Raw genomic sequence first — 26180 nt, 5'->3', positions numbered from 1 at the left:
TACTGAATACTTTACTGTTTGAATTAGCTTTGTTATTGGTTGTCTTGGGAATTTCCAGGTATACTATGGATATTGTCTTAAATAGAGATATTTTTGGGGCGCCTGGGTGGCTCAGTCGGTTAAGTCATGATCCTGGGGTGCCTGGGTGGCTCAGTTGGTTAAGCGACTGCCTTCAGCTCAGGTCATGATCCTGGAGTCCTGGGATCGAGTCCCACATCGGGCTCCCTGCTCGGCGGGGAGTCTGCTTCTCCCTCTGACCCTCTTCCCTTTCGTGCTCTCTATCTCTCATTCTCTCTCTCTCTCAAATAAATAAATAAAATCTTAAAAAAAAAAAAGTCATGATCCTGGAGTCCCAGGATCAAGTCCCACATTGGGCTCCCTGCTTGGGGGAGTCTGCTTCTCCCTCTGACCCTCCCCCTTCTCGTGCTCTCTTTCTCTCTCAAATAAATAAATAAAATCTTTTAAAAAAATAGAGATATTTTTGTGTCTTCTTTACCCAATCTTACATCTATAATTTTTTTTCCTTGTCTAACTGCATTGGCCTAATACCTCCAAGTACAATGTTGGAAAGGAGTGGAGACAGGGTATTGCCTTGTTTCTGATCTTAGTGGAAATACCTTCCATGGTGTTCCATTAAGTTGATGATAACTTTAGGATTGAGGTATACAAATTTTATCATGTTAAGAAGTTATCAGTTGACTTCTATTTTTGAATGATCATATCAGAATTCTGCCAAAGTCTTTTATAATATCTATGGAAATGATCATATGATTTTCTCCTTAGATCTATTATTATGTTGTATTATATTAACATATTACCTATAAAGAACCATCCTTATTCCCAGAAGGAAACTCACTTACTTGGTCATGCTACATCATTTTCTTAATGTAGTTCTGAATTCATTTGCTAAAATTTCATTTAGGATTATTGCATTGCTATTCATGAGTGAAAATAGTCCATGCTTTTCTGAGTGCAATCAATGTTATAATTGCTTTAGAAAAACCATGTGGAAATTTCTTTTCATTTTCTGTTCTCTGGAATAATTTATTTGGCATTGGGATTAACTACTCTGTAAGTTTGGAGAATTCTCCTGTGAAACCATCTGGGCCCGGTGCTTTTTTATGAGGTAGTTTCTTACTCACTTTCTCTTTTGTTTTATGGAAACAGGTCTGTTAAGCTCTAATGGGGTCAATTTGGTAAACTGTGTTTCTCTAGGAAATTATCCATTTTATCTAGGTTTTAAATTTTATCCGTGTATGCCTTTTTATGTTTTGACTTCTGGAATCATGCTAATGTCTTACATGAAAAAATATATAATTAAGCCATAGATAGGGAAAAGACTAAAATTTAATACAAAGATAAACTAATTATATTTGAAATAAAATGAATAATGTAATCATGTTGAACGAAAAATAAAATAAACCAAGAAACTTTTGAATACAGTACTTTGACCAAATATCCTCATCTAAAGACCTAAAAAGGGCAAACAAATCTCTAGCTCTACCTTGCTAAGTTTGTTTTTCATAGTAGTGTGGAGGTTGAAATTCTAAAAATACATTCTATGTATTGTAGGACTGAGCAAATGAGTAAACACACTGATGATACTGGAGGCTAGGGTTCTCACTGTTATAGAAGAAAAATAGAAGTATAGAATGGGGGAAAGCTAGACAGAACCCTGTGATGTGTTGGATTAGAATTAGAGGTATCAGTGTGAACACATGAAATTCCATATATATAAATTTCTTAGCTTTATATAACGAGAGGGCCTGGAGGTAAAGATATTCTAGTATCAATGAGTACATCTAGCTCCCATACCCTGGCTTTGAAATACTATTATCTTAGGGCTGGGGCTGGGAAAGAGGAAGATATGTCTGGAAGCCATGTCAGGGGAAATGCCAGAGTAAGGGCCTTTAAAAATCTTCTCTTCCATAAAAGCAATGAGAATACTGGCAAAAATTGTCAAAATTAACTTTTTTCAGAACTCTAGACATTGACCAAAGGCTTATAACAATTCAGGAAGCGTCTATTCAAGAAAAATGGCTGAATCTCAGTAAGAACAGTATGCTTTGTGGCATTTGAACTTTCCCTGTTTCCATCCCCTTCTCCCTACCTCCACAACAGCCTTGAAAATCAACAGCCTTGTAATCCTGATGAAAACCAGCAGCCTAGCAGCCAGAAGGGGAAGTAGAACAGGGTTGGAGTTTCCTCCAAAGTCCCATTCCTGGAGAGCTATCTTTATTTGACCGGTCTGGCACTTTCCTAGAAAACTCCATTCACAGGCCTTGTCTATTTGATTTGACTCAGAGTTCACCTAGTGTGAACAGCTTTCCCTGGGGTTTTTTTTTCAAAAACAATCAGTAGCAATTGTTTAACATAGCAAGTGCTTGAGGCAGTGATTATAGTTAGGACAAACATTACAAGTTGAACGAAAAACCTAACAGGAAAAGTTGGGTAAGGATATCTTCATAGGAGGCTTTGAAAAGCACTGACAAATTCCTAGGAATCTAGAAAACCACAAATATGCATAAGGCTGTGTGCATGCTCAGGATCTCTGGCTGACCTCGAGGCTCTGCAAAACCAGGAAGTAAAGGCTATGTCAAAGTTGTAAACAGCCTGCCAGAGCATTGAAGGCATGCTCCAACAGGTGCACAGGGCCCATCAGCAAAAGCTTGGAGACTTAATGGTTCTAGGTGTTTAAAGAAATATCTGCCATTCATTACCTGACCACAAATCTAATGAAGCAGAGACTCAGTGGCCATATAGGACAAAGAATACAATCTTTACAGAATTAGTTTAGGAATGTCACTAAAAAAACAAAGAGCAAGAAAAATAAGCCCAGAATGGGGGAGAGAATCTGATTTCCAGAACTGCCATGTAATATTATCTACAATGTTAAGTTTTCAACAAAAAATTATGAGACATGAAAAGAAATATTAAAGTATGACCCAAACAGAAAAATGAAGTAGCCAATAGACTTGTCCCTGAGGAAGCCCAGATACTGGGATTAACAGACAGACTATAAGTCAGCTATTGAAAATATTTTCAAAAAACTAAAAGAAATCATGTCTAAAGAACTAACCGAAAGTATGAGAATGGTATTCTAACAAATAAAGACTTTCAATAAAGAGATAGAAATGATAAAATAATAGAATTCCAGAATTGTAAACACAATAACTGAAATTAAAAATTCACTAGAGGGACTCAACAGTAGATTTGAGCTACCAGAGGAAAGAATCAATGAATTTGAAGGTAGGTCAACCAAAATAACCCATTGTGAGGAACTGAAAGAAAAAAAAATAAACAAATGAACAGAGTTTCAGAGGCCTGTGAAACACCATCAAACATATCAACACACACATAATGGGAGTCCCAAAAGGACAGAGTAGAGAGAAAGGTGCAATAAAGAATATTGAAAGGAATAATGGCTGAAAATCTCCCAAATTTGATGGAAAATATTAATCTATACATCCAAGAAACTCACTGAACTTCAAATAGGATAAACTTATAGAGAGCTACATCTAGACACATCATAAACAAACTTATGAAAGTCAAAGACAAAGAGAGAATCTTGAAAGTAGTAAGAGGAAAGTGACTCATCACATACAAGTGATCCTCAGTAAGATTAATAACTGATTTCTCATCAGAAACCTTGGAGGCCAGAAGGCAATGGGACAACATATTCAAAGCCCTGAAAGAAAAAGACCATCATATAAGAACTCCATATCTAGGGTGCCTGGGTGGCACAGTGGGTTAAGCATCTGACTCTTGGTTTTGGCTCAATGATCTCAGGGTTGTGAGATCAAGCCCTGTGTTGGTCTCCGTGATCAGCGGGGAGTCTGCTTGAGATTCTCTCTCCCTCTCCCTCTGCCCCTCGCCCCGTGTTCATATTCTCTCTCTCTAACATAAATAAATAAATCTTTAAAAAATATTGAACAGGGGCACCTGGGTGGCTCAGTCATTAAGCGTCTGCCTTCGGCTCAGGTCATGATCCTGGGGTCCTGGGATCGAGCCCCACATCGGGCTCCCTGCTCAGCAGGAAGCCTGCTTCTCTCTCTCCCACTCCCCCTGCTTGTGTTCCCTCTCTCGCTGTGTCTCTCTCTGTCAAAATAAAATAAATAAAATCTTAAAAAAAAATAAAAATAAAAAAATAAAAAATATTGAACAGCTAAATAAAATATTGAGCATAAAAGGCAGATATAGACAGAATGGATGAAAAATGTCACTTGATTATATGCTGTCTACAAGAGACACACTTTAGATTCAAAGACATGAATAAGGTGAAAGTAAATGGATGGAAAAAGATTTGCCACGCAAATAGTAACCAAAAGAGACGTAGCCATACAACATCAGATAAAATAGACTTTAAAACAGAAATTGCTACTGGAGGTAAAGTAGGACATTCTAAATTGATAAAAAGTTTAATCTATCAAGGAGACATAACAATGATAAAAACATATGTACCTAAGAACAGAGCCCCAAAATAAATGAAACAAAAAGACAGAACCGAAGGGAGAAGTAAACAATTCAACAATAATAGCTGGAGACTTCAATGCCTAACAACTGAGCCACCCAGGCGCCCCTAGTTGGAGACTTCAATGCCTCACTTTAAATGATGGAGAAAACAGCTAGACAGAGGATCAACAAAGAAAGAGAAGACCTGAATAACACTATAAACTAACTAAACCTAACTGACATCTATAGAACAGTCCACCCTACAACAGCAGAATACACATTCTTCTCAAGTGCACAAAGCCAGAAAACAAGTCCCAATAAATGTAAAAGTACTGAAATCATACAAAGTATGTTCTCTGACCACAGCTGAATGAAATTAGAAAGTATAAACAGAAAAAAAAAAAACGGGGAGTTCCACAAATACGTGGAAAGTAAATATGTTCATAAATAACCAATGGGTCAAAGAAGAAACCACTAGGGAAATTAGAAGATACTTTGAGATGAATGATTAAAAAAACACAACATATGAAAATATAAGGTATGCAGCTGAAGTGATGCTTATAGGGAATTTCATAGTTATAAATGTGTATTTTTAAAAAGAAGAGAGATATCAAATCAATAACCTGTTCTTCCATCTTCAGAAATTAGAAAAAGAAGAGCAAATTAAGCCCAGAGCAAGCAGAAGGAAAGAAGGAATAAAGATTAATACCTATTCTTGTCAAGCTATTCCAAAAAATAGAAGAAGGGAAGCTTCCAAATTCATCCTATGAGACTGGCATTATCCTGATACCAAAACCAGATAAAGACACAACAAAAAAGAAAACTACAGGCCAGTATCTCTGATGAACATAGATGCATTAATTCTCCACAAAATATTAGCAGACCGAATTTAACAATACATTAACAAAATCATGTGCCTCAATCAAGTGGGATTGATTCCAGGGATGCAAGGTGGTTCAGTATTCCCAAATCGATCAATGTGATACATCACATTAACAAGAGAAAGGATAAAAACCATATGATCATCTCAATAGATGCAGAAAGAGTATCTGACAAACTACAACACTCATTCATGATAAAAACTCTCAGCAAAGTAGGTTTAGAGGGAACATACCTCAACATAACTAAGGCCATATATGAAAAGCCCACAGCTAACAACATACTCAGTTTTTCCCCTAAGATCAGGAACAAGACAGGGATGTCCACTCTCACCACTTTTATTCAACATACTGGAAGTCCTAGCCACAGTAATCAGACAAGAAAAAGAAATAAAAGGCATCCGAATTAGTAGGGAAGAAGTACAACTTTCACTGTTTGCAGATGAAATGATACTATATATAAAAAGCCCTAAAGACTCCACCAAAAAAACTACTAGAACTGATAGCTGAATTCAGAAAAGTCACAGGATACAAAATTAATATATAGAAATCTGTTGCATTTTTATACACTAAAAATGAAGTAGCAGAAAGAGAAACTAAGAAACTAATTAAGAGAAATAAACAATCACATTTACAATTGCACCAAAAATAATAAAATACCTAGGAATAAACTTAACCAAGGAAGTGGAAGACCTATACTCTGAAAACTATAAAACACTAATGAAAGAAATTGAAAATGACACAAACAAATGGAAAGGTATTTCATGCTCATGGATTGGGAGAACAATTATTGTTAAAATGTCCATACAACCCTAAGCAATCTACAGATTTAATGTAATCTCTATCAAAATACCAAAAGCATTTTTCACAGAACTAGAACAGATAATCCTAACATTTCTATGGAACCACAAAAGACCCCAAATAGCCAAAGCAATTTTGAAAAAGAACAAAACTGATAGTATCACAATCCCAGATTTGAAGATATATTACAAAGCTGTAGTAATCCAAACAGTATGGTACCGGCACAAAAATAGACATGTAGATTAATGGAAAAGAATAGAGAGTCCAGAAATAAACCCACACCTACACGGTCAATTAATCTGTGAGAAAGGAGGCAAGAATATACAATGGGAAAAGACAATCTCTTCAACAAATGGTATTGGCAAAACTGGACAGCTACATGCAAAAGAATGAAACTGGATCACTTTCTTACACCATGCACAAAAATAAACTCAAAGTGGATTAAAGACCTAAATGTGAGTCCTGAAACCATAAAATTCCTAGAAGCAAACACTGGCAATAATTTCTTTGACATCTGCCATAGAAATGTTTTTGTAGGTATGTCTCCCCAGGCAAGGGAAACAAAAGCAAAATTAAAGTATTGGGACTACACCAAAATAAAAAGCGTTTGTACATCAAAAGAAACCACCAATTAAACAAAAAGGCAACCTACTGAATGGGAGAAGATATTTTCAGATCAGTAGGGGTTAATCTGATAAGGGGTTTATATCCAAAATATACAAAGAACTCAGACAACTCAACACTAAAGAGCCCACAAATAATCCAATTAAAAATGGGCAGAGGACTTGAATAGACATTTTTCCAAAGAAAACATAACAGATGGCCAACAGACACATGAAAAGATGCTCAACATCATTAATCATCAGGGAAATGCAAATTAAAACCAGAATGAGATATCACTTTACACCTGTCAGGATGGCTAAAATCAAAAACACAAGAAATAACAAGTGTTGACAAGAATGTGAAGAAAAAGGAACACTCACATGTACTGTTGGTGGGAATGCAAATTGGTGCAGTCACTGTGGAAAATAGTATGGAGGCTCTTCAAAAATTAAAAATAGAATTATCATGTGATCCAGTAACTCCACTACTGGGTATTTACCCAAAGAAAACAAAAACACTAATTCAAAAAGATATATGCACCCCTATGCTTACTGCAGCATTATTTACAATAGCCAAGATATGGAAGCAACCCAAGTGTCTATCGATAGATGAATGGATAAAGAAGATGTGGTATATATTTACAATGGAATATTACTCAGCCATAGAAAAGAATGGAATCTTGCCATTTGCAAAGACATGGACAGAGCTAGAGAGGTTAATGCTAAGTGAAATAAGTCAGAGAAAGACAAATACCATATGATTTCACTCGTATGTGGGATTTAAAAAACAAAACAGATGAACATAGGGGAAAAGACGAAATCAGAGAGGGAGACAAACCATAAGAGACTCTTAACTCTAGGAAACAAACTGAGGGTTGCTGGAGGGGAGGGGGGTGGGGGGATGGGGGAACTGGGTGATGGGCATTAAGGAGGGCACTTGATGGGATGAGCACTGGGTGTTGTATGCAACTGATGAATCACTAAGCTCTACCCCTGAAACTAGTAATACACTATATGTTCATTAATCGATTTTAAATTAAAATAAGAAACAAAAAGAATAAAAGAGACAAACCCCTAGACTCTTAAATACAGAGAACAAACTGGTGGTTGCCAGAGGGGAGATGGGTGGGGGGGTGGACGAAATAGATAAAGGGGATGAAGAGTACACTTATCTTGGATGAGCATTGAGAGAGGTACAGAATTGCTGAATCATTATACTGCACATCTGAAACTAACATCTAACACTGCATGTTAATTATACTTCAATAAAAAATAAGTAATAAAGATTAGAGTGGAAATAAATGAAATAGAGAACTGAAAAACAATAGAGAAAATCAACAAAACCACAAGTTGGTTCTTTGAAAAGATCAACAAAATTGATAAACCTTTAGATTAAGAAAGAAAAGAGAGAAAACTAATTATTAAAATAAGGAATGAAAGAGGGGACCTAACTACTAACCTTACAGAAATGAAAAGAAATTTAAGAGACTACTATAACAACTGTTATGTTAATAAATTAGAAAACCTAGATGAAGGGGACAAATTCCTAGAAAGACACAAACTACCAAAACTGACTCAAGAAGAACCAGAAGATCTGAATAATACTATAATAAATGAAGACATTAGATTAGTAATAATAATAATAATAAATGTCCTACAAAGAAATGCCCAGGAAGGGGGTGCCTGGGTGGCTCAGTCGGTTAAGCGTCTGCCTTCAGCTCAGCGGGGAGCCTGCTTCTCCCTCTCCCTCTGCCCTTCTGTCCTATTTATGCTATCTCTTTCTCTATCAAATAAGTAAATAAAATCTTAAAAAAAGAAAAGAAATGCTCAGGACTAGATGTTGATGTCTTTACCAGTGCATACTACAAGTATTTAAAAAGAATTAACACTAATCTTTCACAACTCTCCCCCAAAATAGAAGAGAAAGGACCACTATCCATCTCATTCTGTGAGGCTACTATTACCCTGATACCAAAACCAAAGACATCATAAGAAAACAATAGATCAATATCCTTTCTGATGATAGATACCATAATTCTCAACAAAATACTAAAAACTGAATCCTAAAAGGGATTATACACCAGACCAAGCGAGAGTTGGCCCAGTTAAGCAAATGCGGCTCAACTTGCATGGAACTCAAGTAATGTAATACAGCATATTCATAGAATAAAGGAAAAAAACCCACATGATCATATCAATAAATATAGAAAAAACATTTGACAAAGTTCAACATCCTTTCATGATAAAAACACTCAACAAATTAAGAACAGAAGGGAACTTTGTTAACACTTAGGGAGCAGTTAATATATACCAGATGCACTGTTCTAACCACTTTACATTCATTAAGTAATTTAATTCTCACACCAACTCTGTGAGGCAGGAACTATTATTACCCACATTTTGCAGGTGGATAAACTGAGGCACAGAGCATTAAGTAATATGCTAGGACTATATAGAATATAGTATATATAATATGCTAGAATATGGAAATTCTGGCTAGAGTCCATGCTCTCAACCACAATCAGCTATTCTGTCTCTCAAAGAATGTGGGATAATAATAATGATAACCAAATTGGGTTTCCTAAGAACTAATGATTTGATCTTCATCTGTAAGTAAACTTAATTCATAGCACTGTTAACTTATATCAGTGACCATAATTTGTAATGCTGGTAAGAATTTTTAATATTAATATCAATGTTTATTTAACCAAGTTGGTAACATTGGGTCAATATGGACATTTAACTGTAATTTAACTCACAAAAGTGGTGATGATCATTTATATAAGCAAACATAATATATAACATTGTTAAAAATGTATAAAATTAGTTGTAAAATTTGATGACATCAGTAATGGTGATTCAATTTCTATTTGCAACTAAAATTTGATTCATAACTGTGGTACTCATAATTTATATTAGTAATCATAACTTTAATATTAGTAATTATTCATAATATAAACTGGAGTGTTAACCATATTAATGATGATTTCTATTAGAAGCTATCAGATAATTCAAAACATAGTTACTCATAATTTATCTTAGTAATCTTAATTTGTAACATTGGCAATAATTTGTAATATTAGTTATAATATTTGATGATATTAGTAATGATAATGCAACTTCTATTAAGTATAATATAACTCAAAACAGAGACTTATAATTTATATTAGAGCATAATTTGTAATAATAGTTAATAATCTTCAATGACACTAGTAATGATTATTCAATTTGTTAGGAACTGCAATCTGATTCATAACACGGGTACTCATAATTTACACCAATAACAGTAATTTGTAGTATTAGTGAGAAGTTGTAATATTGGTGATTATATTTTATTACAATAGTAACCCACAATTCAATTGCTATTGGTAAGCAATTTAATTTATAACATCGCTACTGATGATTTTCATTGCCAGTCCTAATTTGCAACATTGGTGACATTTCTACAGGAAGAATATTTGCTAATATTAGTAACGATGACTTGATTTCTATATGTAATATAGTCTGATTCATTACATTACATCTGTTTATTTACAGTAGAAGCCGATTTTTAATACTGCTGAGAAAAGATACTATAAGAAACGGGATGAGTGACTGAAATCACACCTGTAAGCTCATCAGTAAATCCATGGTATTAATAAACCCTGTCGCGAAGCAACTTCACCCTCCACAGCACACAGCGGCTGCACTCCCTGACAGTGTTGCCATTGCTAACGCATCCACTCGCAGTAAGGTCGCAGTACACACGATGCTCTTCCCTCCTGCCCAACCTACGTCCCCCAGACTCACCATCTCTTTGTGATTGGGGTAGAAGGTCTGATCGATAAGAGGGAATTCCTCGGTCCCCAGTTTCTTGTGCAGTCGAACCATCTGGGCGAACTAGGAGAGCCAGGAGAGATGGGTCAGCATGCCCTTCACCGGGACAGAGTCTCCAAGCTGGGATTCCGAGCTTCAGGCTTTCTCAGCTCCCCCAAATCACAGCGATGTTGAGCTCCCACATGCATGCATGCACGAGACAGTCCCTCGCCAGCAGCGCCCTTCCTGTCACTTACCACCCAGGGCTTGTCACAGAAGTTGTAGACAGAATGCAAAGAGTTGACGCTGGGTATCCCAGCATACTGCAGCCCAATGACCAAACTGCGGTAGTCCCCGTTCCGTGCCATGCTGAAGGCGTGCTGGCGGATCAGCACAAAGTCCGGCTTCAGAGACCTGTGGTGGCAGGGGAAGAGGTGTCAAGGATATGCCCCCAGAGCTCCCCACCACCCTTAGAACAAAAACCAGGTTTCTACGGGGGCACCTGAGTGGCTCAGTCAGTTAAGCGTCTGCCTTCCTGGGATCGAGCCCCACGTCGGGCTCCCTGCTTAGTGGGGAGCCTGCTTCTCACTCTCCCTCTGCCTGCCTCTCTCTCTCTCTGTCAAATAAATAAATAAAATCTTAATAAAAAAAAAAAAACAGGTTTCTAAATCTCCGCAGCTCCTAGAAATTGCGAAGTGGTTGCTCAGCTCAGCACACACACACAAGCTGTTTCCTCCCACACCAGCATCCTTTCCACACTTTCCCCATCTGGTGATCCCAGGGTCCTGGGATCGAGCCCTGCATTGAGCCCCATCGGGCTCCCTGCTCAGCGGGAAGCCTGCTTCTCCCTCTCCCACTGCCACTCCCCCTGCTGTGCTCTCTCTCTCTCTCTCTCTCAAATAAATAAATAAATAAAACCTTTAAAAAAATGTCTGTCACAATATTGGCCTTCCTCATCCAAACTGTAGACCCCTCCACCATCCAACGATTCCTATATCCTTTTGCTGCTATATATTTTTTCTTAGCACCTTTATGTTTTCTGATTTGTTTATTGTATGTATCCCACAGTAGAATATAAGCTTCATGAGGGAAGAGGGGTTTTTGGGGGGGTGGGGGCTCTTTTTGGGGGTCGGTTTTGTTAACTGCCAGGTCCTCAGCATATACAAGAGGTCCTGGTGCACAATAGGAGCTCAATAAATATTTGCTGAATATAAAATGCTGAGGGCAGCACCTGGCATACAGTAGATTCTCAAGAAATATTTGCCGATTTAATAACTAAAAAGTTTGGCTTGGGGCGCCTGGGTGGCTCAGTCGTTAAGCGTCAGCCTTCGGCTCAGGTCCTGATCCCGGGGTCCTGGGATCGAGCCGAGCGTCGGACTCCCTGCTCAGCGGGAAGCCTGCTTCTCCCTCTCCCTCTGCCCCTGCTTGTGTTCCCTCTCTCGCTGTGTCTCTCTCTGTCAAACAAACAAATAAATAAATAAATAAAAATCTTTAAAAAAAAGTTACCCAAAAAGCTCTTAAAAAAAAAAAAGTTTAGGGCGCCTGGGTGGCTCAGTTGGTTAAGCGACTGCCTTCAGCTCAGGTCATGATCCTGGAGTCCCGGGATCGAGTCCCACATCGGGCTCCCTGCTCAGCGGGGAGTCTGCTTCTCCCTCTGACCCTCCCCCCTCTTGTGCTCTCTCTCTTTCATTCTCTCTCTCAAATAAATAAAATAAAATCTTAAAAAAAAAAAGTTTGGCTTGTGGTCTGCTAGGATTCTTGGCTCTGCAGAAGAGAAGCTATTTTCCCACATTCTGTAACTAATTTTATTTTTTTTTTAAGATTTTATTTATTTGACGGAGAGAGAGAGAGAGAGCAGAAGCAGGGGGAGCAGCAGAAGGAGAGAAAGAAGGCGCCCCCCCAATTTCTTTTTAAATTGACATATAACATTGTGTAAGTTTAAGGCGTAAAACACATCGATTAGACACACTTATAAATTGTAATAGGATTGCCATTGTAGCGTTATTTAGCACTTCTATCGTGTCACATAATTATCATTTCCTTTTTGTGGTGGGAATAATTAAGATCTGGTCTCTTAGTAAGTTTGATAATTATGATACAATAACGTTATCTATATTCACTATACTGTGCATTAGATCTCCAGGACTTACTTATCTACCAGTTGCAAGTTTATACCCTTAAACATTTCTTCTATTTTTTTTTAAGATTTTATTTTTTATTTTGAGAGAGAGACAGAGAGATCATGAGCAGGGGGAGGGGCAGAGGGAGAGGGGGAAGGACAAGCAGAGTCCCCGCTGAGCAGAGAGCCCGATACTCTCGATATGCAGCTCGATGCGGGGCTCAATCCCAGGACCCTGGGATCATGACCTGAGCCGAAGGCAGAAGCTTAACCGACCGAGCCACCCAGGCGCCCCTAAATATCTCTTCTATTCTACCACCCCTCAGCCCCTGGTAACCACCATTTCACTCTGTTTTTGAGTTTGGCTTTTTTAGATTCCATAGACAAGAGATATCATACAGTATTTGTCTTTCTCTGTCTGATTTATCTTACTTAGCATAATGTCCTCAAGGTCCATTCATGTTGTTGCAAATGGCAGGATTTCCTTCTCTCTCGTAGCTGAATAATATTTCATAGTGTATACACACCACATCTTCTTTATCCATTCATTCACTAATGGGCACTTACATTGTTTCCATATCTTGGCTATTGTAAAATACCTAAGTTCTTGCTCACAGAAGGATGGATGGGGAAGTGGGGGCTCTCCCTCAGCTCTAAGGGAGTCCTTGTTCCTCTCCCATAACACCAAGTTAACCTTTCTCTACTTACCGCACGACCTTCACCCCATTCCGAAGAACTTCCATGTCCACAGAGAATCCACCATTGGCGTGAGCCACGAGGTTGAGATCAGAGAATTCAGCCTAGGAAGGAGAAAAAAAAAAATCCGTGATTCACCCACATCACACAAAAACAACCATCCAGTTTTCGGTCTGGACAGCTGACCCCCAGGTCCATCTGCCCCAACTAACCTGTTCTACTTTAATGTCAATTTCTCCATGGATCTTTTTCCCTTTGAAGTATTTTGCCCTGGAGAGGAAAAGCAGAGCGCAGCCGTCAATCTCAGGAAGACAAAACCCAGGCCAGTCCTTTGACCCTGTTGCCCCTTCAGAGCCATAAAGTGCTTCGTGATTTTTGAAACACTTTGCCAAGCTCAACAGTGCTTTGGGTACCATAAAGTCTGTTGTGATCGCTCATGGAGGTGTGTAAATGTCAGAGGACATTGTGAACTCTAAACTAAGTCCTCAAATCACAGCCGGCAGGCAGGCATTCCCCAGAGCGTGGTCTGCTCATCACACCGCTACCAGAAATGTTTTTGAAAAGCTTTGCCAAAGGTGGAGGGCTTCATAAGCCGTTAATGTACTTTGGAATTGCATGGAGGTTCGTAAATGGCAAAACAAACCCGTAGAGAATATGTGTATATGAAGTGTGCCCGGGCATGCCTCAGTTGCCTGTGTCTGCTTGTGCGGCCTGAAGCATCTCTCTGCTCTCTGGCCCTTTCCCATGGGGGATCACACTTGTCCGTGTGTGGCTGTGCGCTGTGAGGGGCCCAACTGTGGGTGGGCAGCTATATAAAAAAGGAGGAGCAGACCAAGGGGGGCAGGCTGGCGGTGGGTCTAGGGATGGAAGCCCCCGGCCAGCAATGATGGGCGCGGGGAGGGATGCGGCTGAGGGCGAGGGGAAGCCACAGGAGGGAAGACGGGTAGGAGCAACAGCGGATGCAGTGTGAACTGCCATGTCACTCTCCCTGGGCCCAACCGGCTGGGCTTGGTTTCCAGTGGCATCCTCCCCCAGGCCCAGGATTCCGACCCAACAGGCTTCTCTACACACGGAAGCTCATCTCCAGTCAGGTGTCACACGCAAGAAGGATGACGAAAGGAGCCACTCCCAGGCTTGCCTTTGACACAGACAGCACAGACAGGCCCTGGAGACTTCACTGACCAACCCCAAAGACCCCAAGCACAGCCATTTTCTCCTCTCCCTCTCTCTCCCTCCCTACCCCCCCCCCCCGCCGCCTTTCTCTCACACACACACTCCATTACTGACACTGTCCTCTCACAAGTGTTGGAAGAGAATTTCTCTGAGACCTGCACATTTTTCACTTATAAAATAATGATGAGTGTAGGTTATATCACTGTATTTCAAACTTTTTAAAAAAGATTTTATTTATTTATTTGACAGAGGGAGAGAGCACGTGAGCAAGCAGGGGGAAAGGCTGGCAGAGGGAGAGAGAAGCAGACTCCCCACTGAGAAGAGAGCCCGGTGCAGGACTCGATCCCAGGACCCTGGGATCATGACCTAAGCCGAAGGCAGACGCTTAACCGACTGAGCCACCCAGGCGCTCCATATTTCAAACTTTTTTGACCATAAGTGTAGTGAATACTGTGGTGCTCTGCTCAGATGTCCTTTTCATGGCCAATGCACGCTGAATATCAGCTCTTGACAGCTGAGGGCTATGTCCCACTGGGATCTGTCTTCTCTCATAGAGGACTGCTTTAGCCAAGGTTATACCTACTTCAGGCCGCCCATGTCTTATATCTGGTCTATGAGTCCGTACAAAGGCTGGCCTCTTTGCCTCAGTATAGGCTGACTCTGAAGGACCATCCACCCCCAGAGGTCCCCCGAGGATCGGCTGAGGCCTCTGATGCAGCTGCATTGTGGACCAGCGTCCCCCTCTGCCCAACCCTGCCCTCCTTACAGGCATTGATCCTAAAGGCACTCCCCAGCAAGCCTCCTGCATACAAACGCCTGCCTCAAAATCTGTTTCCTGAGAACCCAACCTAAACCAGTGTGCCAGAGATGTCAAAGTACAAAAAAAAAAGACTCTAACGCCATTCTGGAATTGGGTCACCCAGCAGCCAGCAGGCAATGAGGAACCATCATTTGTCGGGGAGGGGGGAGCACGGATAGCCCCTAACATGCTGTAGCAATATAAAGCACCCTGTAGCGGGTCTGGGCTGTGGTGCTGGCAGGATGCCACTTGCACCATATGATCTGGCAGATTCCATGATACTGGACGTGTCAGTAGTGGGAAAAGAGGCAGTGCGCAGTTCATTCTCATGAGTGTGAGAATTACAGGGTGGGCCCCTGGGGTTTGGGGGTAGCAGCAACTTTTACTGAGAGTGAACTGTAATGAGATACTGGTGGAAGGGAATGCACCAGTTGGTGAAATATCCCTGGCACTTGAGAGGCGTGAGGGAAATGGTAAGCAGACTCCAGTGACTATTTGCTAAACACCATCGATTAGCTGAAGAAATATGTGACATGTTCAGGGTGAGTAATCGCTAATCCAAAGCAAAATGTGAAAGCCAGAGGACCCCCTTGGCTACATTTAAGGAAACCCCAATCTTCTGCAACTGGAGGGCAGACAGAGGGGGGGACCCAGGAGGTTAGGGCATAATCATAAGTGTAGCAAGACCTCAGAGAAGGTTGAGTTCTCAGGCCTAGCACATCTCCTATGCCATGATCAGGGCCCTAAAAGGACAAGTGAAGCCTTTAGACTTGGGGTAGGGATATCCGGGAAGATGCATGTAACATCTCAAACTTATTGATTCACCTGAACCCACTGGGCCTGCAGAAGCAGCTCCCTCCTCCTTGTTAGAATGTAGACCTTTCCTCTGCTTGAAGGTAATACAGAGGCCTTAAATGAAGCAGGTGCCTTATAAAACAATGCTTGCCCCTTTCAGAACCTACCCCCTTCCCCTCTTAGCAACCAGATCAATAAGCAGAGTCAAATCCTAGCACACCTGATTGGAGAGGTTCTAAGCTTGCAAAGGAAGGAAAGAAATAATACACAGAAGCTGAAAAATCTGGCCAATATGTACTGACAAGAGCTGTAAAAGTATGCATGAAATTGGTTCCTAAGGACAATGGACCAGAGAGGTGGAACATGACGTTGGAGCACTCTCCCAGGACGCAGAACTTAAAACCCTGGCAAGGACTCTAGGAGATGTTGCCGATACACTGTTGGATGACTTGTGGAAGCTTGGAGAAAACAGTGGTCCACACTGGCGGAAATGCCAGATCTTCCATGGCAGACTGTGGAAAAAAGGATCAAAGGACTCAACGAAGCAGACATGTTAGAAAAGACATACTATGTAAGTCTAGGAAACTCATCAGCTGACTGTTCTATGGGAAGGCCCAGAGGATCTACCCAACTTACAAAATCAATAAGGAATATGTTGGTAAGAGTGGCACCAGCCATGCTGAGAAGCACAGTAGTGGAAAGGTGGTAAATGAAGTCCTGTCCCAGGTCCTATTTGAAGTGAGTCCACTGGGTCTACAGGTCCACCCCGTGGTCACTTCCCCAGTCCGTGAATGCCTAATTAAACTGGACATATCTGTAGTTGTCAGAACCCCTACGTGGGTTCCTTGTCTTGTGGGGTAAGAGCTATTGTAGTGGGGAGGTCCAAATGGGTGTCTCTGGAACTGCACACCCCTCCCCTGATCAAGTCAGCAAATCCAAGCTAATATTATATCTGTCCCAAGGGTGATGGTGGAAACTAGCGCTACTTTGAAAGATCTAAAGGATTGCAGGGGTGTTAGTCCCATCATATCTCCCACTGAATTGACCAGTTTGGCTCCTGGAGAATGTTTGTAGACTCCTGCAAGCTCGACCAAGCAGTATCCCCGAGGGAAGCAGCTGTACTTTGCCAGAGCAGACCTCAGGTCCGGCAGGTGGCCGCTGACTTCCTGAATGCACTCTTTTCTGTTCTAATCAGAAAAGAGGATCTGCGACATTTCATGTTCACATGAGACTGACAAGAACATTTGTTGATGGTCTTGCCACGGGCCTATGCTGTCTTTCTCACCCTGGGTCATCATATGGTCCAAAGGCACTGGGCCATCTGGACATCCCACAGAATGTCACACTGGACCACTGTATCAGTGACATCACATTGATTGGGCAAGATGAGCAAGAGATGAGTAGCACATTGTCTTGGTAAGACGCATGCACTCCAGAGGGTAGGTGATCAACCCTACAAAGACTCAGGGGCCTGCCGCGTTAGTAAAAGTTCTAGGGGTACAGTGGTCTAATGCAGGCCCAGGACAACCCCCCACCACAAATAATAGGGCAAAGCATTGCATCTCACACCTCCCACCATGAGAAAAAACGCACAACACTTGGTAGGTGTCTTCAGGTTCTAGAGGCAACATATTCTACACCTGGAGATACTGCTCTGATTCATTTTCAGGTGCAACCTAAGGCTGCCATCCCTGAATGGGAGCCAGAGCAGAAAGGGCTCAGCAGCAGATCCAGACTATGGTGCCAGCAGTCTTTCCACTTAGGCCATATGACCTGGCAGATCCTATGATACCGGATAAGTCAGTAGTGGGAAAAGATGCAGTGTGGGAGCTTACGGGAAGATTGAGTGGGAGGCCCTTGGGGTTCTGGGGCAAGGCCAGGCCATCTGCAGCAGAGAATTACATGACTCTTGAGAAACACTTCCTGGGCTCCAGAAGAGACAGAATGCTTGACTATGGGGCACCAAGTGACTGTACCTCCAGGTGCCCCATCGTGAGCTGGGTCCTGCGGGCCCACCAAGTAATAACATCAGATGGGCCCCGCGGCTGGGATCAGGCTCAAGCCAGACTGAGCAAGCTGCCTGAGCAGGTAATCTCGATGCCCGTATCATCCACGCTGGTGCCCTAGCGACTCCCTCAGCTCACCAAGGGGACTCCTTACAATCGGTGGATGAAGGAAGGAAGAAAAAGCGTAAGCTTGGGTCACAAATGGACTGGCTTGGTATGTGGGGAGAAGCAAAAAAGGGACAGGGGCTGTACTATAGCCCCACTCGGAGTGGTCCTGAAAGACAGTGGCAGAGCTCCCAATGGGCAGAGCTTCGGGCTATGCCCCCGGTAATTTACTTAACAGGGAAAGGGAAATGGCCCAAGATTAGAATATATACTCACTGATGGGCAGTGATGGGTGGCTTGGCTGATCAGAGGCCTTGAAGGAAAAATATTAGGAGATCAGGACAAGGAGTATTATGCTAAGCGAAATAAGTCAGTCGGAGAAAGACAAATATCACGTGATTTCACTCACATGTGGAATTTAAGAAACAAAACAAATGAGCAAAATGAAAAAGAGAGAGAGGCAAACCAAGAAACAGAATCTTAACTATAGAGAACAAACTGATGATTGCCAGAGGAGGGGCGGGGAGATGGGGGAAATAGGTGATGGGCACCGGGTGATGTACGGAAGTGTTGAATCACTATATTGTAGACCTGAAACTAATATTACACTGTGTATGACCTAGCTGGAATTTAAATAAAAACTTAAAAAAAGAAGATCAGGACAAGGAGGTCTGGGACACAGAAATGTGGGTGGACATGGGAGTGGGCAAAAAGTGAGGAGTGAAGATCTGTGCATTGTGTGTTAACACCCACCAGACAGCATCCACAATGGAAGCGGCACTAAACAACCAGGTAGACAGAATGAGTCAGCCCGATGATGTCAGCCAGCCTCTCAAGTCAGCCACCCCAGCGCTAGCAGATGGGCACATGAATGAAGTAGCAAGAGGAGCAGAGATAAGAGGCTCTAAGTGGAACCTATGGCATTATTGCTGAATATCCAATCTTCCAGCAGCAGAGACCAACATTAAGCCTGTGACATGGCACCATCCCTTAAGAAGCCCAACTAGCCACTTTGTGGCAAGCTGACTCCATTGGGCCCTTTCCACCCTGGAAAGACGGATGACTCATTTTGACCGGAATATTCTACATGTGGGTTTGCCTTTCCTGACTGCAGGGCCATAGCCAGTATCGCTGCCCAAGGGCTTACACAATGTTTGACCCACCAGTATGAGATCCCTCATAACACTGCATCAAACGGAAGGACACACTTGACAGCAAAGGAGGTGCCAGAGTGGGCCCATGACCATGGAGTCAACTGATGATGTTATATACCACACCACCCAGAAGCTGCTGGCCTTGAACAACTAGCCACAGCTAAGATCCTAGCTTGGACATGATACCATGAAAGAATGGGGCACCATCCTCCAAAACACCCTACATCGACGGCCCATTCTTTGTGCTGTGTTCCCAGTAGGTAGAACACATGGGTCTGGGAACTTGGAGGTGAAAGTAGGAGAGGCCCAGCTTACCATCAATCCCAGTGATCCACTTTTGGAATGTGTGCTTCTCATCCCCTTAAGGCTCTGCAAGGTTAGAGGTCCTGGTTCTCCAAGGGGGAACACTGCTACCAGGGAACACAGCAAGAATCCTATTACATTCTAAGCTACGGATGCCATCTGGACACCTAGGTTTCACATGCCGATGGATATGAAGAGGAATGAATCACTGTCTTCGCAGGGGTATGTGACCCTGAACATCAGGAGGAGGTGGGGCTGCTCTTACAAGGCAGGAGTGGGGGTGGGGGGGGATAAGTTTGGCACCCAGGCGATCCACTTGGCTGTCTGTGAGTACTCCTTGCACAACTCTGCAGGGAAATGAACAAGGACAGCAACCACAGCCTGGGAAGGGCATGGGGACCAAGGGCTCAGGGATCCCTCAAGGATGAGGGAATGAGTCACTCATCAGGTAAGCCACTGAGACCAAGAGAGGCGCTAGCTGAGGGTGAGGGGAACCTGGAATGTATAGTAGAAGGAAGGAGACAATGCTTCTCATTTATTTCTGCCACTTTTATTAACGGCAGCAGTAGAGTCTACGGTCCATCCCACTAACCGTGCTCTTTCAAGCTTCCCCTGGAAAACCAGACCAATTACAATCCCAGAAATGCTGTGCCCAGATGGGGCGAACTTACTCTAAGAAGTAAGTGAATCTGAGCAGTACAAGGAGTGGACTCTGTGCTCCCCTCAGATCCTCACCTCCCCCCCCCCCACCCCCGCTCACCTTCAGGCCTTCACATCTAGTTCCCAGCTTCTGGGGAGATTTGCTGCTGAAGGCTCACGGTGCTGTCCCTCATTGGGAATTGCCCTCTGCTGCAAGGATTTGCCTTCCCCAAGACTATGCCTCCTTCCAGGGGGTAGCCTGCACCTAAGGATTGACTGATGTAAGAATACAGAAGCCTGGATACCCCGCCTCAATGGAGGTAACTCTGAAGGGTCATCCTAGCTCCAGAGCTCCCCCAGAGGATGGGCTGAGGCTTCTGTTGTGGCTGCATCATAGCTCAACCTTTCCCTCTGCTAAATCCTGCTTCCCTCACTCCTCCCCCGCAACAGGTGGTGTTCCCAAGAGCTCTCCCCAATAAATCTGCACACAAACCTCAGAGTCTCAGGGCCTGCTTCCAGGGAAGTCTAAGAAAAGAAGCCACAAGAAGAGATATAGTTTATATAACCCACTATATACATAGATACACAATAACCTACCCTATATATGTAATATATACATGACACCTCTAATGTTATACAGCAAATATAATATAGTATGGCTTATGTAACATACCATATATTGCATATTACATACTAAGTGTATATGTACCTAGAAGGTATATAAACATACATATATAATTGGAATGAAAGTTTCAGTAAATGATTACCTTTACTATGTGCAATGGAGTCTAATATTTCCTGTTCTATTTTATCCCATTTCATGAAGAAAAACATACACATATATATGTATTATATACTATAAACCTATTATATAGCAAATACATGATACAGCATATGTCATATATAATATATGGCATACATTGCTGATTCTATTTCTTGGAGTAACAGTTCCACTAAATAGTAATAATTCCACTTACTATGTGTAATATATTCTTGTTAGATTCTATTTTAATTTATACTACTGCATAAAGAAAATGAAGTGCTGGTCACAAGCCTATAGGTGACCCACCCTCCCAGTGGGCTAAATTATCTCTAAAAAGGGGAGATGATTCTCAGCTCAGAGTTTGCAACCGTGAGCCACAGAGGACTTGAGACCCAGGAAAGAGTGAGAGTGGTGAAGTTTGATGGAAAAGGTGTCAGACTCTATCTAGGTGTACAGTCCATTACGGAGTTTGCACAACGCTCCTTTATTCTAGGCTGAAATCCCCAAAGCTCGGCTGGTACTTGCAATATCTGCAGGCAGGTGATGTAGAGGTCTCTCTTCCCCACGCTGAGCCTAGTGTGCATACACAGGCCCTCTCCCTTTGTCCATCCCACCCCATCTATAGTAGACACTAAATAAACATTTGCTAGATTGACTAGAAGAAAAGACTAGAGCAGCTGCTGGGATAAGGGGGGGGGGCGTTTCTGAGATGCAGAAGGGAAAGGGAAGAATCTTTCACTGAATTTAACAGGAGCTCAATAAATGTTTGCTGGACAACTTAGAAAAAATGGAAAACACTGGAGTTGTAATTATGGAAAGGGGGAGGGTCTTGTCAGTATTTGGTAGATGATTAATAAATGTTTGATGGAACAAAGGAAAACGCAGCAAAGAAACTTCCTGGAGTATAGGAGTGGAGAAGTGAAGTCTAAAGGAGAGTGGTTACCAATATACAGCAGGGGCCCCATTAAGGTTTGTTGACTTCAATGAGCAAATTTAGCTAAGAAGATGGCTCCTGTGTGGGTGGGTGTTGGTGGAGGAATTATAGTACGTGTTCAAGAACTGCTTTATGGATTGATGGAGAAAAGAGGGATGTGGTTGTTTGAAAAGAATATAGTCAGAGATTAATAAATGCTCTTTGGATTAATTGTGTGTGGGGGGGAAGCAGTTGGAAAGATGGCTATGAAGTACGGGAGGGGACCTAGCCAGAATCCAGTAGGTGCACATTGTGAGCTTTCCAGATTGCGTAGTGTCAAAGGTCAGATGGAGATGGTCGAAGGGGAATCAGGGCTTCAAGAGTGAGAGAGAAAGAGGCATTGAATATGGGGTCCTTAGTATACAATAACTGCTTATTAAACGATTGTGGGGTTGAATGGAGAAAATGTATAGAGAATCCAGCTGGTGGTTGGGGTTAGAAGGAAGGGGAACTGAAGGAGGGTTCTTCCTAGTATATAGTAATGCTAAATGGATGCCTCCCACACTCTGACACATGGAAACTATGCAATAAATACCTGTAGAATGAATAAATGGCTCTGAATAGAGAAAGGCTGCTGGATAAAGGCTCCTGGGGGGAGGGGTGATCTAACCAGTAAAAAGCTGGTACTCAATAAATTTAGGCTGAAATAGACCCCTGGAGAGAGAGGTCTTGAGACGGGGCAGCAACTTTCAGACTTGGAAAGAAGATGTTGAGAATGGCTCTTATATAGTAGGAACTCAGTAAGTGTTCACTGGCTTAAGTAGAAGAAAGACATTTTGGGGTACGGACTTAAGATTGGGAGAGGGAATCCTGGGAAACTGAGGGGAGTGGAAAAGGGGTAATCTTTATAAATTGGGCTCTAGATTTATCAAAAGAAAGGACCCTAGGGAGAGGCTTTATGACCAGCACAGTTTCTTCTAGGGGTAAGGAAGGGGTGTCTACTCCCTCCACACAGCAGGCACTGCATATATGCTTACCGGATCCACTAAAAGAAAAAGACTTTGGGAAGAAGGTGTGAACATAGAGCACACAGACGGCACTCCATAAATGCTCACAGGAGCCACTGGAGGAAAAGGCCTTTGGGGGAAGGTGATTAGAATTGAGCACCTGGCATACAATACATAAATAAATGCTCACTGGATCCATTAAAAGGAAAGGTCTTTCTGGGGCGGGGGGAGCTAGGGGTGGGCATAAAATCATTGGATCCATTGGAGGAAACGTCTTCGGGGAAGGGGAATGGGGATGCAGAAGTTTGATCTATGTAAGCTTGATTCTCCATCAATGAAAGGAAAGGCTTTTGTGGAGAGGGCATAGAATCAGTCACACGGTGGTGCTCCACGAATGCTCCAAGGGGTGATTAAAAAGAAAAGGCCTTTGGAAAGAGGACTGAAATGGTGCACACAACAAGTGTTAGATATTTGACCACTGTATTAACTGGAGGCAAGCCTTTATGGAGAAGGTCTAAGGTCTATGCATGTGTTGAACACCTTGGGTCATGCAGAAGGTGTTCAACACATGCAGACTGAAGCCACTGGGGAAAGGGTTTGGGGATGGGGCAAATAGCAGGCACACAATAAATGCTTGCTCAATACACTGGAGGAAAGAAGCTTTAGAGAAGGCTCACACAGCAGGCAGGTGATAAATGCTAGGTGGGTTTACCAAAGGAAAGGTCTTTGAAGTAGCTTGAGAATGGAGGACAAATGAGGCAGTCAATAAATGCTTTCTAGATCCACTGGAGGAAAAGGATTTTGGGGAGAGTCTGAAGATGAGTCACACACAGAAGGTTAAAAAATGCTCATGGGACTCATTTGAGCAAAATATGTTTGGAAAGGGGTTTGGAGGTAGGGCATACGCCAGGCATTTAATAAATGCTTTCTAGATCCTTTAGAGAAATAAGCCCTTGGAGAGGGAACTTAGAGTTGGGACACACAGAAGGCATTCAATAAAGGCTCACAGGATCCATTAAAGGCAACACTTTCAGTGAGAAGAGCTACGTAGCAGGCAATCAATGTTCTCTGAATAGCTTAAAGGGTCTTTTGGGGGAGGGTTGGGATGGGGCACATACCACACCCTGGGTACATGTTCACAAGATCTGTTAGAGAGAAGGCCTTAGGACAAGGTTTGAGGGGGACAAGACACATAGCAAGCTCTCAATGAATGTTCACAAAATTCATGGAAGCCAAAGGCTTTGGGGAAGGGCTCCCGGACAAGGCACATTTTAGGTACTTGATAAATGCTCACAAGATCCATTAAAGGACAAGGCCTTTGGGGTGAGGGTTGGGGGGGGGGCAAGGCACATTAGGCTCCCGAATGCTCACAGGATATACGGAAGCCAAGGCTTTTGGGAAGGAGGTACACAGCAGGCGCCCGATAACTGCTCCCTGTATGGATCGAGAAGGCTGGGTGTGGGGCAAGGGCGGGGCACACAGGAAGCACCCAGCATAATAATTTAAAGGAAAAGGGTTTGGGCTAGGGGGCCAGGTGCCTGGCGCACAAGCGGTGCTTGGTAAGTGCTCGTCGTGGAACGATCTGGGGACCCAGGCCCGCGGGAAGACGTCCGCGGCAGTGGCTTACCAGTCGGTGTGGGGCTCGTCGATGACCAGCAGCACCCTGGCGGCAGCGCCCCCACGACCTGCGCCCCCAGAGCCTCCGCCCACCTGCTCGCTGAAGGTGGCCGCCGCGGCCGCCGTGGTCTGCTTGACCGCGTTGGACAGCGACGAGAAGAAGCCACCCCCCCCCGAAGACCCGGGACTAGGGGCAGCCGGAGAGGCCACAGGGGCGGACGCGGAGGCCCTCTCGGCAGTGGCAGTCGCGGGACCAGGCGTGGCTCCGGGGCTGGGGGCAGCAGGCGGCGGCGGGGGTGGCTGCGGGCGCTGCAGGTCTGTCATGTACCCATTTGGCAGATTGGCCATGAAGTTGCTGTCCGACAGGCGGCGCCGCAGGTAGTTCATGGCTGCGGCGCGGGGCAGGGGGTCCTAGGAGCAGTCGGGTCAGGAGCCGCGGGGGCGGACCGCGCGGGGCCCAGGAGCACTGCTGCGCTCTCGGGCACGACGCGACTCTTCGGTTGCCCGCTGCAGACTGAGGCAGCGCTGAGTCGCCGCCGCCGCAGCGCGGATGGTCGCGCCCGTACCCCCCTATCTCACGCCCTTCGTGGTGCTGTCCAGCTGGGCCGGCGGCGGCGCGGACGCGACCAAGGCGACCGGGAAGGGGAGTTTGGGGAGGAACGGCGAGTGACGTCAGCGCGCCTTCAGTGCTGGGGAGGCGGTGGCACGCGCCGGCAGGCGGGGGCGAAAGAGCTGTCCGTGGTGCTGAAAGCAGCAGTGCGCACGCGCCACGCCGCAGCCTATTTCCCCTCCCCCTCGTCCGATTGGGGATGCGCAATTTGGGGAGTGGGGGCGGGGTAGATACTTGTCGGGAGGGTCGGGGTGAGTGGTCAGGCAAGACCCCCACCCCGCCTCATTCTGGTCTTCACACCCAGTCGCACCCACACGCAGGATTCTCTGCAGATACTCAGTTTCCAGTGTTGATATTTACCACAGAAGGCATGTGGGGGGGTGGGGGGGAATGGAGGCACACGCAGAGACTCAAAAGTGGAGAAATAACATCCTCACCGCGACAGATGGGGGTCACAAGCAGTACCCTGTGAGGGGAGATCAATTTCCTATATCTATATGGGCTCAGCTAGGCAGAGAGAGGGTGCTGGGGTGGCATAGACGGCATCAGACAGGCAGACTTGAACACTTGGGTGGGGTACACACGCTTGTCCTGGGTTGCTGGGGCCTGGAGGCACACAGGAATGACACACACGTGGAGATACATATAGACACACACAAAAGTAAAGAAACACATGGAGGCACGTACAGACGGAGAACACTCTGATCTAGGTATCTATACAGACATACACAAGCCCAGGGTAACACACATGGGCATGCATGCATATATGCCTACACATACACACACAGGCACCACACTTACACACAGAGACCCAAGGAAACTCACACGAACATGCACACCCAGACAAATCACATACCCACAGACGATCATGATAAACCTAGATCTGCCACACAGACCCATTCCCTGAACTCCAGACCTGATGTATGTCCATCTCCGTTCCCCCCCCGCGCCCC

General features: G+C 43.7%; 1 protein-coding gene across 2 annotated transcripts in view; it reads right to left on the bottom strand.

The window, feature by feature from the left end:
- Positions 1 to 25004, bottom strand: part of SYN1 (synapsin I) — a 48227-nt gene extending 23223 nt beyond the window's left edge. For both annotated transcript variants that reach the window (XM_028113471.2, XM_028113472.2), the window contains exons 1-5: positions 24628 to 25004; positions 13556 to 13613; positions 13356 to 13447; positions 10786 to 10942; positions 10523 to 10612 (exon numbers count right to left, since the gene is read on the bottom strand). In XM_028113471.2, the coding sequence (XP_027969272.1) occupies positions 10523 to 10612; positions 10786 to 10942; positions 13356 to 13447; positions 13556 to 13613; positions 24628 to 25004 (774 nt within the window). The remainder of the gene's footprint in view (positions 1 to 10522; positions 10613 to 10785; positions 10943 to 13355; positions 13448 to 13555; positions 13614 to 24627) is intronic.
- Between the last annotated feature and the right edge of the window lie 1176 nt (positions 25005 to 26180).

The sequence above is a fragment of the Eumetopias jubatus genome, unplaced genomic scaffold, assembly GCF_037043125.1.
Source record: "Eumetopias jubatus isolate StellerSeaLion01/CBP00866 unplaced genomic scaffold, mEumJub1_p1.0 scaffold_11, whole genome shotgun sequence".
Taxonomy (NCBI): Eukaryota; Metazoa; Chordata; class Mammalia; order Carnivora; family Otariidae; genus Eumetopias; species Eumetopias jubatus.
The sequence above is the reverse complement of the archived record's forward strand: the minus strand, read 5'-3'. Positions and strand labels throughout refer to the sequence as shown.